Source organism: Phalacrocorax carbo, chromosome 15, assembly GCF_963921805.1.
Source record: "Phalacrocorax carbo chromosome 15, bPhaCar2.1, whole genome shotgun sequence".
Lineage (NCBI taxonomy): Eukaryota > Metazoa > Chordata > Aves > Suliformes > Phalacrocoracidae > Phalacrocorax > Phalacrocorax carbo.
Genome location: NC_087527.1, coordinates 2,210,571 through 2,223,675, shown reverse-complemented (window position 1 = coordinate 2,223,675; position 13,105 = coordinate 2,210,571). Strand labels below are relative to the sequence as shown.

Here is a 13,105-nt window from a genome sequence, read left to right as displayed (position 1 = left end):
CGGCAGAAAGCGCACAGCCGGGTCCGGGCACGGCTGCGGGGCAACGACGGCCGCGACAGCCCCGCTCACGGGGGCCGCAGGCCGTGCCATCGGCAGCGCCGGCGGGAACCGGGGCCGGGCTGGCAGCAGCCTGACTTGTAGAATAATTAATTCTTTTTTGATCCACTGCTGTGTAAATCATCAGTGGCCAGGAGTTAATCATGCATATGAAATGAATCCTTCTCCTGCCTTAATGAGTGCTGAATCGTGACCAGCATCTGTTTACTCCTGACACTTTCATCTTCTTAACAGTCTGAACAATTAATCTTTTCCAATAATCTCCTTTTTATACTATTTAAAAAAAAAATACCTGAGCGGAAGCAGCCTTCCGCTCTGCACTCCTGCTCCCAGTGTTGTCCCACTAATCGTTCATCTTTTAGTCTTAGGCGAGGATTTGTTTTTCAGGAGCGACGTGAGGGCTCCGCAGGCGCTCAGTTAGGTCGGGGAGGAGCGAGCTCTCCGTTCTCGCAATGAGGATGATGCTGGTGGCAGCACCGCCTTCCTCGCCGGCCAGGTTTGAGGCCGGGCATTTCATAGTTAATAGCAAATAACAAGCATGTTTGAACACAGGAGCGTTTCTGCCTGCCATTTACCTGGAGCAAACTGCAATTAATCCACCGGTTGCACTGCCAACACGATGTTGTAATTGGATTAATTAGAGAGGAGCTAGCAGCCGCTCTGGGGAGGTCCGTCCCTGGCTGCAGCCTCCGCCAGTGGTGGGGTCTGTGCCTGCTGGGTGCCAGACCGGCATCACCAGCAGATGCCAGGGCCAGCCCCGCTTCCCTGGGGCTACTGCTTGCCCAGCCCCAGGCACTGGGGCTTGGTGGTGGCCGATGGAAAGGACCTGCCTGCTAACTGGAGTTTATGAAGCATGGCCTGGTTAGCGGCTGCCGCTTGTAAGAGGCAGTGGAAGCAGGGGGGGCTGTGGGTGGGCTCTGCCACCAGCCAAGGGGCTCGGAGCAGCCAGGGTCTTGCAGGGGGCAGTGACCCAGGAGGGGATTCAGAGGTGAGGATCCAGGTGGGTGTTCTGGTAAGCAGGGAATGGGGGTCACCTTCCCCATCAGCCTCAGCTGCTTTGACTGGCAGCAGATGACGTCTGCCAGCCCTCGGTCACCTCTGCCTCATACTTTGGGGAGAAGCCGGGAGGGGGTCTGTGTCCCAGTTGGGTGGGGGTGGGCTGGGAGACCTGTGGTGGGGGCTGAGCTGGGTAAGCCTGGTCTCATGGGACCCTCCTGTGCTGCTCCATTGCTCCTACAGCCTCTGCCGAGCGCTGGGAAGGCAAAATCCCATGTTTCTGCTTCCCAGGGCAGCTGCTCAGCGCTGCTCTCCTGTCCCAACATCGGGGTGCCAGCACAGTGGCTCATCTGGACAAACAGACAGACATCCTCGCTAGACCTCACTGGAGCCTGGTGAGCTGAAGGAGCCTGCCCCCCACCCGGGTCTGGCTCTGGGGCCAGACCCTCCACTGCCACCAGGGAGCTGGGGGCTGCATCATAGATCAGTTCCTTGGCTGCCCTTGGGAAACACATATTAAAAATATGGATATATATGTGTGTGGGTATTAGAAAAAGCTTTTCTGGGACCCTGTGCCAAGCCTGCTGTCCATTTGGCTGGAGGAAAGGGGGGTAGCCAGGGGGCCTGTGGGGACAGGGTGCCCCTGGGCAGGAGCATAGCCACAGGCTGCAGGAGGATGCCAGCCCTGCTCTTCCTGAGCTAAATTTGGTCTAACCTGGCTCAGCTGGAAAGCAGGGGCCACAGGGGATTTATTGCAATTGCCTAAATCAACAACAACAACAAAAAAATGCCCTTAGGAAAGCAGGCAGCCCCCCGTGCCGGGGGCTGCAGGAGCAGCTGAGCTGGCTGCTGGTGCCAAACTCTAACCTGCACCTCTTTTGAAGCCATCTGAGCTATCCTTGCTGGAGCAAGTCCTTAGATCATCAGCAGCTAAAAAAACAATCCCAAACTGTTAAGAACAGGCTCTGCACCCTAAACCATGCAAACCACATGGGACCGGAGGCTGTGGGACACCCGCGCTGCCTTTGGGCTCCCTCCCTGCTAAAGGGAGCCAGGACCCAGCTCTGTGGCCGCCAGCCCCTCTCAGGATGCTAGGAAGGTGAGGCCAGTGGGCAGAACCAAGCCTTTAGGTACTTTATTCCTTCCTTTACCCAGAAGGAAGAATAAAATCCCACCAGCTCCTCCATTCTCCAGAAAAATAAGGTGGGTTTGTTTTTTTCTGAGCAGAATAGGCTTCCCCTAGGCGAGTGACAGCTCTGGCGACCTGTGGGATGCAGCGGCAGCCCCAGCATTAGCCAGGTAATTGGGGTCTGAGGAGATGCCCCAGGAAGGATGTCACGGCTCCTGTGAGGGGGAGCAGGGGTCCCCGGCTGAGCAAGCAGGGTTTGCCATAGCCCCAGCCTCATCCAAGCTCCCGTCCACAGCCAACAGGGGAGAGGACCTGCCTGAGAGCTGGGCACCTGCAGAGGGCCCTGACTGCTCTGGAGCCCGTGGGAGGCGCAGGGCCCTCGCACCGCCCTGGCCGGCAAATCTCACCGTCCTCAGGGATCTGCTGTGACCTTTTGGCAAGCACCAGGAGCTGGCAGCTCCTGATCTGGCTTGCAAACCAGCTTGAACAGTGACGGCAAGGTCAGCAAGATCTGGGGCTCATGGACACGGCCCTAGTCACATCAGTTCCCGCAGTGTACTTGGCTGTAATTTAGCCCCGTTTAATTGGCGCCTAAATTAGCCACAAATGGAACAGCACTGCAGCTGCGGCTGTGTTCGAAAATATATAAAATTACAGCATAGTAAAACATTTTCACATTTCATTAGTGCGTCTTAATGGGAAGTGTCTGCTCCCCAAACTCTCCGTTTGTTCTCCGGAGCAGTAAAAGTTTACGCATTAGCAGTTGTGCTGCCCATTAACGTTGCAAAACGCTCTGGGTGTTTTGCAGGGGCAGTGTTGCTCCACAGGGACGGGATGGAGTCCCCTAAAGTTTAGGGGACTGGGTGCCCTCCTGAGGCACCTATAAGTGGCTGGTGGGAGGGAGCTGAGTAGGGAGCATCCTGTGCCCCAGGAGGAGCCTGAGAGCCCCTTTCCCGGGATGGTGTTGCCTGTCCCCCCGGCTTTATCAAAGCTCCAGCTTTCTCACAAGCCGGGTAACGCCTCCGATTCAAATCAGGAAGCTTTTTCAGTCAAAGCAGCTTTTTTAGCAGAAGCCTATTTAACGCTTAGTCTGATGCCCTCAAGTGCTTTATTTTACAGTATTTTTGTTCCTCTCCATTATAAGTAATGGTCTATAAAAGCTGGAACGCGGCACTTTGCTCCCTCCTGCTTCATTCCCCCACGGCACGGGCAGCCCTGCATGGCAGGAGCTGAGGAGGCAGAACAGGGCTCCTCTGTCCAAGGCTACTGCTACCCCAGTGTAATAATCTGGGGTGGGGGGGAAGCCAGAGAAAAAAACTCAACGAGGGGTGATGACATGGAGTCAAACTGCTCACCCCATCAGCGTACCCCAGGCATATTTGGTTAAATAGTTTTGGATTTGTGGCCAGCTCTGTGTTTCTCAGGCAGCATCTTCCCGTCCCCAGCAGGCTTGGGATGAGGCGCTGACAGTGTAAAATGAGTTTTGAGGTCTGAGCCCAAACTGAAAGGGTGGGGATTGTACCTTGTCCCTCTCCAGCCTCATCTGGATCTCAGCTCCCTTGGGGAGATGGGTTCCTGTAGCCAGGGTGGCCAAGGAAAGGTGAGGGGTGCTGAGCCTGGTGGGTTTTTAAAGCTCAAGCAGTTTGGGGAAACCAAATCCCCTCTGACCCCTGGTTGGGCTCATGGGTTCAGTGCAGCAGGGTGCAACCAGGCACAGGGAGGTGCTGGAGGATGAGGGGGCAGGATCTGGCCCCGCTGGGCTGGCATCGGGACCTGGAGCGAGCCAGGAACGGGAACATCCCAGTGCCAGCTTGGAGGAGGACACGCATCCTGGGTCTGACCTCTCCACCCTTCACAAGCTGGAGGCAAAAGCTCAATGCCTTCCAGCTCTGCAGCCCAAACTGGTGTTGAGCATCCCTGAACCCCACCCTCAGCCAGACCCTGTACTGGAGGCTGGGATCCAACCAAGCTGCCTCTGCTTCGTTAGCTAGTAATTACCAACAGGCAATAGTGCTATTTGTGTGACTGGAAGTTGTTAATTGCCAGCTGGGGAAGGCAATGAAGATGAGGGTAGCTCTGCATTTTGCCCTCCCTATCTCTTGGGCATGTTCTCAGGGTGCTGGAACCCTCTGCCTGCGGTCAAGGGCTGCCTGGGCCTGCCACAGCCCAGCAAGGGGCTTTCCTCCATTTGCTCCCAGGCTGGCAAGCCAGACCCTGCCTCTCCTGCCTGGACCTGTGTGGCTGTGGGGTCCGTCCCCTTCTGTTCCCCCTCCACCAGCTGTGTTTGACCTTTCAGCAGTGGCACTCGGAGAGCAGTGGCAGCTGCGCAGCTTTGCCGCATGGTCCCCAGGGACCAGCTTGCCGCCACGGCCGCTGTGGCTTGAAGGGGAAAAATTATAGTTTCATCTCCCTCTCTCCATCCCCCTTCCTGCTCTGGAGCTGTTTTAGAGCCAAAGGGAAGAAAAGGCCATGGTCTGGCTTCCCTGCCTCCCCTCTGCTCCTGCCCTTTCAATCCCCTGTTTCCCACAGCTGCAAATGGCTTTGCTTGTGAATGCTCACACTTCTCTGTCCGCGTGTCTTCTTGTGCTGCCTAAGTATTGGTGCTGGGCAGCTTTGGTAGGTGAGTGGGGAGGAAACAGAGCTCTTGTTGGAGTGGGTGAGCAAGCTGTGGAGCCCCCTCCTGCTGATGGAGAAGCTGGCTGCTTCCACTGAGGCAAGTGCAGAAAGCCAGGGTGGGAGATGCCTGGTCCTCCTGCTGCAGGTGGTCCTGGGGACGGGGACACAGGGGCTCGGCAGGTCCCCAGTGTCTGTCTGGAGATGATGGAGAGGTATCTTGTGACTGCTGCAAGGCAGCCAGGGCCTGGCCAGGGGTATTGGGTGGCCTAGGGGTGACGCCCTGCATAGCGAGTCAGTGCTGATGGCGGGGATGTGGGCACCCTCATCCTCCGTCATCGCAAACCAGGGGAGTGCAGCTGCACACCCCCCGGCCTCCTCCCTACAGTCCTCCACCATCCCAGGGTGCATCCCATCTAGCACGCTGAGGCTTTCGAGCCGGGTGCTGATGGATGGCCCTTGTTGGAGATGGATGCACCCCAGCACCCACGGCCTCAGTGCCCTTCAAGGATGGCTGCAGGTCCACTTCCCAGACGCTCGCTTATTTATCGCCTGGTAAGACATGGGGCAGGGAGATGGAGAGAAAGGACAGGGCAACCACTGCCACCATCCCGCGCCCCAGGGGTCCTGCACAGCCTTGCAGCCACCCCAGGGCTGGGGGTGCTCCCGGCTTTTCTGTGGGTGAAAACAATTCTTCTACAGGCAGAGAAAGGAAGGACAAAAGAAAAGACACTTTTGGCAAATGCCTCATCCTTGGATGTACCCAGCCGTGGGGACGGGCAGAGAGGGGACCTGGGTGTCGGGCTCTGCCCAGGGCCACGCAGGCTGTGGGGCCGTCCAGGACCCTTTCGATGTGGGGGGAAAGAGCCATAAAACAGATATTTCCCACCAAAAGAACAATGAATGCCCTCATGCAACTGATTGACACTGCAAAACGCAATTACCAAGTTAAGTGTGCAGTGACGTGGGGCTTCTTGGCCGCCCCCCCACCCTCCGAGGGCCCTTCCCAGCTCAGCACGTGGTGCTGTGTGTTGTCCCACGGCCATTGCTGCTTCCCCACCCCACAGCCTGCTCCATGCCGCCTTTCTTGGGAAAACCAGCTCATACCCAGCCCCACCGAGCATCTCCCCACCCCTTGCCCAGGCCAGCCCCATGGCTGGACCTGCTCAACATCCATCCACATCTGCCACAGCACCTGAGGTGGAGTTGTGCATCGCCTTGCAGGTTCATATCTCAGTTGCAAATGTTATTTTAATCACAGAGCCCTTCCTCCTCCTCCGCCCAGACCAATGAAGGAAGACCTTGCAGCAGGCGGCAGCGCTGCAGTGTGCAGTGGAGAACCCCCCTCCTGCCAGGCAGGGCTGGCTTAGGCAAGGGAATAATTGGTAGGTGCTTCTGAAGCACAGTGAATAGAGGGCACTTGTAGCCTTTGTTTATTGACTCTTGAGTGATAATGAATACTTCCAAAGATAATTATTGATTTTTCTGCATTTGCAGTAAACCTGTTTCGCTGGGGAATGGGTGGAGCAGCACCGTGCCAGCAGTGTATGGAGGTAGGAATGGGGTGGTTTGGGCAAAACCAGGCTCCAGCTCTTCCCGACGGGCATAAGCCAAATAAGAAAAGAAAAAAAAAAAAATCAACATTTATAGAAAAATATTTGTTCAGCTCCAGGACAAATGCAGCTTTCTCCTCCCTAGAAGGGGGAACAGATTAAAATTTAATCCTAGTTAAACACATTTTCTCCTTTCCCTCCCCTCGGGTACCTCTTGTGCATATGCAGCTTTACCCTCCTGATCACTGCTTCCCTCAGCCCCAGAACTTGTCCTCCTTGGTAGCAGCTGGACACCAGAGCAGGGACCGCTCTCTTTTCTTGATCACCCCCAAAATTGAAGCCCAGGGGTGGGAGGGGGAGATTGGGCCCTTTAAATGTGGGAGAGGATAAAGCAGGAGAAGGCAAGGCTGGGGGTCCCGAGCATCCCCACCTGCCTCTGAGTCTGGTGGGTCCCTCTCAGGTTTCCTAGGGGGCTTTGGGCCCTGAGGGGGTGCTGGGTGTTTAATTGTGTGGTGTGGGTGGTTGTAGGGCTGTGGGTTCGGGTACAGCAAGTGGTACTGGTAGCCCAGCAGCCTTGGGGAAAGCCCGGTTTGCAGCCCCCCCATGCTGGGTGGAGAAAGCCCAGGCTCACTCCTTTGTGTTATTAAAAAAAAAGAAAATCATGGAAAAAGAGCTCTCTAAGGAAGAGATTATTTATTTTATTTTTTTGCTTTGGAGGAAAGGGTGCAGCTACCCTCCAAGTCCTGGTTTCCCTGTTTCCATCGCAAGACACTCTCTGTGCTACAGTTTACTGCACCCGTTTGGGTGCAAGCATTTGAACCTGGCAGGGTCCGGTGTTATCGCTGGGGCTGTAAATAACCCGGGGTGGCTCAAGGGGTGAGTAACTGCTAGCTGGATGCTGCTGGCAGACGGCGGTCTCGCAGGATGGGCAGTATCTGCCGGGGCTCTGGGAATGCTGCTGCCAGGGTAGGGCCGTGACCACCCGGAGGGCTCAGGGCAGGGAGCCTGGGGCCCACAGCACTGTCCCCATGGCTCCTCGCAGGGGCACCAGCCGAGGTTCAGGGAACAGTTGGCAATGCTGTGGGCTAATAGATACTCTAGAAATGTAAAGTATCATTTCTGCTTATGATATAGTGCTTTTTCTGGGTGTCTTGTGATGCTTTTTCAGGCTGTTTATTTATGAGGCAATTTATTACAGCACAGTTATTCTATAGGAGGGAAGCCTATTCCTAGGAGCCTCCATTAACCGAGCCAATTGCTTAATTGGCTCACTGATGTCTCCACAAGGTATGCCAGGAGAGAAGATTCTTGTTGTAATGATTGCAGCCTTCCTCCTGCCCACACACCACCCGTGCTGCTAATTTAATAGTGCAAACATTTATTATTCCTTTTATTTGGTAGTTAATTTTGGGGCATTTACAGCTGTTCCAGGATTGCTGGTGGAAAGGGGTGAAATGCCCTGGGGTGCAGCAAGGACCCTGGTTGCAGCTGGGGGTGGTTGGACTCATCCTGCAAAGCCGAGGGGGATGCACAGACTGATGCCTTGCAGGGTATTTGCTTACTGAGCTGCAAACAGAGGGCTGAGGCTGACCCACCAGCAGGGCTGGCCTTGCCAGCAGGGCTCCTGCCTGACCCCCACCCCGTATTTGGGTCATTTGCCAGCAAAACGGAGTGAGACCAGGGCATGTGCATCCTTATACCTGATCTCTCTTTGATGAACTTAATGTGTTCTGAAGGGAAACGAGGTCCTAACAAATAGGCTGTGTGTTAGGGGAATGGCTGGAAGGACCGGAGGAAACCCAGGTTTGGATTTGCTTGGGCAGTGAGTGCTTGTCCCTGCCCGTCTGCGGGAGAAGGGCAATGGGGTGGTGGTGGCACCCACTCCTGCTGGTGGGTGGTTGTCCCGGGGCTGGTGGGTGCTTGCTGTGTCTGCCGGCAGTGCTGTCTACACCCTCCCCCAGCTGTGCTTCTGCACTGTGGCTGCTCTAGATCTTGAGCCCTTTCCCCTGCTCCTGCTCTGCCCAGCCAGTTGCTGGCCATGGCAGCCCCTAGAGGAGCCCAACTCTGCTGTCTCCTGCCCATGGCATGTGCAATGTGTCCTGGGCTAGAGCAGAGCCATAGCTCACAGCCGGCCTTTCCCAGCCCCGTCGCAGTGCCTGCCGCCTCTGGGAGGTTTCCTGGGGGGAGCAGCTTCCCAGCAAGCATCTCTCGGCTGTGCATGAATATCATCCTTCCCTATTGGGCTTTTTAGGCAATGGCTGGCAGAGCTGACCGCATTTCTATAAAGCCCTGTTGGATCCGTGCCCACTCCCACTGCCGCCACTTCCCCAGCATCCGTCTCCAGCCATTCATGGCCTTGCAGCACAAAGCCTGCTGCTGCTGGCCGGCGCGTGCCGCCGAGGCTCTCGCTTTGCAGCTCTTGGTGTGGGGACGCAGCCCGGGGCCGCCCGTCTCCGGGTGGGACAGAGCCCTGGCACCAGGAGCAGAAAGCAAAAAGGGGCACGGAAGGAGGAGTTCGACAGACAACACTGTCAGGATGAGCCTTCTGCTAATTTTATATTTATCACAAGAATGCGATCAAGTTTCTCCGTGATTTTCGTTCTTTCTCAGCTCCCACCACCTATTGTTCCTGGCTCCATTATCCCCCCCGTCTCTTACATAAATGTATCGTGCGGGTTTCCAAGGCACAATAGAAAGAGTCTCATTCATCCAAGGTCACCAGCTTTTACTTGCGCTTCAAAGCATCTGGTAGAAGAAGCATTTTCTCCTAAAGACATTTTTATTGTACTCAGTGCAGAGGCAAAGGGAAATAGCACCACTGCACTTGTGCCGCCCCAGCCCTTCCCTCCCCCTCTCCCTGTGCCTGGCCCCAGCAGGTCAAATCCTGCCCTGCAAGGTGAAGCCTCCTTTTCTAAGCTGGTTAGGGATCCTCTGATGGGGCCAAGAAGCGATGTTGCCTGTCCCTACCCCTCTACTAGCGTGTGTTAAATGGGAAGGGATGGGGGGGGGGGGGGGGCGGGGAAGGGGTTTTCATCCAAAATCTCCTCCCCATATGGGTCCCAGTATGGACCAGTTACAGAGTGGTCTCCATGGCCTCCTGCTGTGAACTCCAAGGCCTCCTGCCCCCTTGGCCATCTGGGCTGGTGGGTCTGGGCTCTCCCTCTTTCTTCACCTCTTTCTGGTAAACAGTTGGGAGTGGGCAGAGACACAAAGGTTACCAGTAGCCTGTGTCATGGGATCTTGTGGGGGGCCCAGGCTGGTGGGCTGAAAAGACCTGGGGGGTTTGTGCCCCTCAACGGGCAAGATCTGGGGGTGCCCATGATCCAGCAGTGAGCTGGAAGTCATTCCTCAGCTGGGGAAGGTAATGGTGGGGATAAGAGCGAGGAGGGTCCTGGGGACTGCAAAGACACCAGGGTGGAGATGGGTCTGTGAGCGAGGGCGGAAAACCTGCCTGTAGGGTGGGAACTATCGGAGCCCCCCGGAGCCCCCCGGTCCGGCGTGACCAGCGAGGCAGCCCGTGTTTTCCGCAGGGGCCAAGAGCGAATCCAGCCCAAGAGGAGCCGCCGGGTCCTCTCCGGAGCTGCCCTCCTCCAGCCGGGGCAGCCGGGGGGGGGTCCGGGCCAGCCGCCCCCCGCCCCGGGCCGGGCCGTGCGGGGCGCCCCGCGGCTCCGGGCGCAGCAGCTGCGGGAGGCGGCGCCGGGGAGGGGACGGCGGCCGGGCCCGGCCCCTCTCCCCGCCTCGCCGGCACAAAACGGGAGGCGGGGGCGGCCGGGGCAGCACACCCCCGGCAGGCGGGGCGGGCGGCGGGGCGGGCGGCGGGGCCGCAGCGCTCAGCACCGCGGAGAGCGGCGGCGGCGGCGGCGGCGGCGGCGGCGGCGGGCCGGGGGCCATGGCCAGCGTGCAGCAGGGCGAGAAGCAGCTCTTCGAGAAGTTCTGGAGAGGCACCTTCAAAGCCGTGGCCACGCCGCGACCCGAGAGCGTCATCGTGGCCAGCATCACGGCCCGCAAGCCGCTGCCCAGGTAAGGGCTGCCAGGGAACGGCGCGGGGGGGGATGTGCTCGGGGGCACCCTCCGTCCCGCCGCCGCCTGGGGGCTGCACCGCCCCGAGCCTCCTCCCCACCTCCACTTAGCACCCCTCCATCAGGAGGGTCTGGAGTGTCTCGTCCCCCCACCCCCAATTAGGGACGGGAGGAGCTGGGAGTCCTCCCGTGCCTGGGGCAAGGAGATGTTGGCTGGCTGGGCCCCCTCCCTAGGTAGGTGCTGTGCTCCAGAGGGGAGCAGCCCCGGGAAACTTTGGCTCAGTGGTGCTTGGAGCCCGGGAGCTGGCTGCCTCCCGAGAGGAGCAGAGTATGGGGCCTGGAAAGCTATGGCTGGGCTATGGAGGGGGTGCAGTGGTTGGGTCATCAGCCAGATGGTGGTCACCCCCATCCCTGCCTTGGAGACCCCTGGGGTGTGTGTCCTGCTGGTCGTCTTGTCTCTGCATCGCTCCTTCACTAGGGACCCTTGGGAAGGGGATGCCTGGGGAGGGGAACAGACTGGACCCTGCTTTGGTGCAGGGGGGAGTCTGATGCACCCCAGGGAGGGGCAGCCCAGAGGCTACAGCTGCTCAAGGCACCCACACGCGGCCACGGGCTGGGGCAGCTGTGGGTCTGGTGTCCCCCGGGTCTTATAGCTGAGCGGTCTCGGCTTGGCACACGTGGTGCCTGCCTGCTCCCAGCGAGGCCAATGCCCCCCATGTTTGCCAGAGGCAGAGCAAGGGTCAAAATCTGTGCTGAAAAAAGGTGAGGGGGCTGCTTGTACCCACTGAGCCGCTCAGCCAGGCTATCGCATGGGCAAGAGTCCGTGTGTCTTCCCCACAACAATCCACTCGCTCATTGAGACTAGTTTTATTTTGTTGACTGTCTCAATATTGGTTAAAAATAACCTCTTTGCACTTGTTAAGGAAAGGAGGCTTTTGCTGGGTCTCCTCTCTCTTTGATTTGTATTTTGGCTGCTGGGTGCTCCCCACCTGCTGAGGGGAACAACCCAAAGTTTCAAGAAAGCAATGGGTGGGTAGAGGAGAGGGGCTCCATCTGCAGCACGCTGGGTGTCGGGGGCTCAGCCTGTACCAAACAGCAGAGAGCTCACAGGGAGCAAGATGTTTCAGATGCCTCCCATGCTGGTGGAGGCTGTGGGCTGCAGCAGCAAGGGGGACAGGGGTCCTGCTGCTTGTGCAATGATGGGGGGGGCATTTCTGCCCCCACAGCCCAGCTGCCAGAGCGTGAATTTTTCCGATCTTTCCGATTGTCATTAATCAGGGTGAGAAACTAGGAAAGGCATGGCTTAGGCTTCCAAAGCAGAACAGCAAATCTGATTTCCACAGGCAGCATTTGCAGGGCTTCAGCCTTTACTGGGGAGAGGAACCGCCGTGCCTTTCTCCTCCCCTACGCTGGGCTACAGTTGGCACCCAGAGGGGCCATCAGCGGGCTGGGTGCTGGCTCGCGCACACTCTTTCCTACCTGAATGTCCCCGAGAAAACGGTGCTGTTTAACTGTCTCACAGTCGGAGATGTAACACGGCAACAAATTAGGGCATTGGGGAAATACAGCAAGCCCAAGTGCCAGGAATGATGCATGGCTCTTCATGGCAATTTGGATTGCCACGGATGTCCCGGTTGGGCTGAGGACTGCAGCTGGGAGCATTTGCAGCTCCGTTAAAAAGTTAACGAATGTGCGCCCCTCTCCGTTTTGTGGCCGTGCCGGCTCTGGCAGGAGGGGAACTGTCTGTGCAGGGGTCAGGAGCTCTCAGCACACGGACCCGCCAGCTTGGCTTTGCCGCGATGTTTTGCACCTCAACGCCGGCCGATCCTGTGCAACAGGGTCCCTGAGCTCTGTGTGCTCTGTGCAGGCAGCTGCAATGCTGCCAGGTCCCTGTGTCGGTGCAGCCCGGCTCCTTTTGTCTCCCTGGAGCATGTGCCACCGGTCGGGGCCCCGGGATATTCCCTGTGGTGCAGCCATCTGTGCCGCCGCCCTCACTACAGGTGTCGAGCGGGATCAGCCCTGGCGGGGCTCTCCCTGGGGTCTGCGGGGTACTTGCTGCGCTCGCCCCTGCCCCCGTGTCACAGAGGGGCTTTGCTGCTGGGGGGGCCAAGCCCAAAGGCTGGGGGAGCAGAAAGACCGCAGTCCCCGGCTCCCCTCATCAGGACTGCCGGCTCGGCTTGCATTACGCAGGGCTCTGCCCAGAGCCTGAGACTGCTGTCTTGGCAGGATCGTGCCTATGAGATGCCAGATCCTATGTCCCCAGGGGCCTTGCAGTGGCTCTGCATCGGGGGACACAGCAATGTCCCCAGCACCCCAGGCTGGCACCAGCTTCGTAACCCGGCAATAGCCAGAGCCAGGCTCCTGCTCCCCACCCGCTGGGAGAATGGCCCCAAGGCTTGCAGCAGCTCCTCTTGTAGCCGTCTCCATGCCCAGCTCCACTCTGGGTTTGTTTTTCCTGAAGGTTTCACTGCACCGTTGTTTGGATCGGCCTCTCTTCCCTGACGATGCTCCCGGCTAATTTAAGAGCAAATGACTGTGGTGCCAGCAAGCACAGTGCACCAGAGAGGGGACGGGGAGACCAGTTAGCCAAATGAAAAATTAAGATGACCATCTGGATTTCTGTTTTCTCCCACACTTGACAGCTGCTCCTCTGCAAAAGCCACGTATCTCTGCCCTGGATCTGGCCCTGCGCTTCCTGCAGCGGCGGAGGCGATGGTGTGGTATCTAGGCCAGCTCTG

The 13,105-nt window shown here is 57.9% G+C and overlaps 1 protein-coding gene across 1 annotated transcript in view; it reads left to right on the top strand.

The window, feature by feature from the left end:
* Window positions 1-10,237: 10,237 nt before the first annotated feature.
* The window catches only part of SRRM4 (serine/arginine repetitive matrix 4), a 49,708-nt gene continuing 46,840 nt past the window's right edge, over window positions 10,238-13,105 (top strand). Inside the window, exon 1 of the mRNA XM_064466006.1 lies at window positions 10,238-10,368. Within this exon, the coding sequence (XP_064322076.1) occupies window positions 10,238-10,368 (131 nt within the window). The remainder of the gene's footprint in view (window positions 10,369-13,105) is intronic.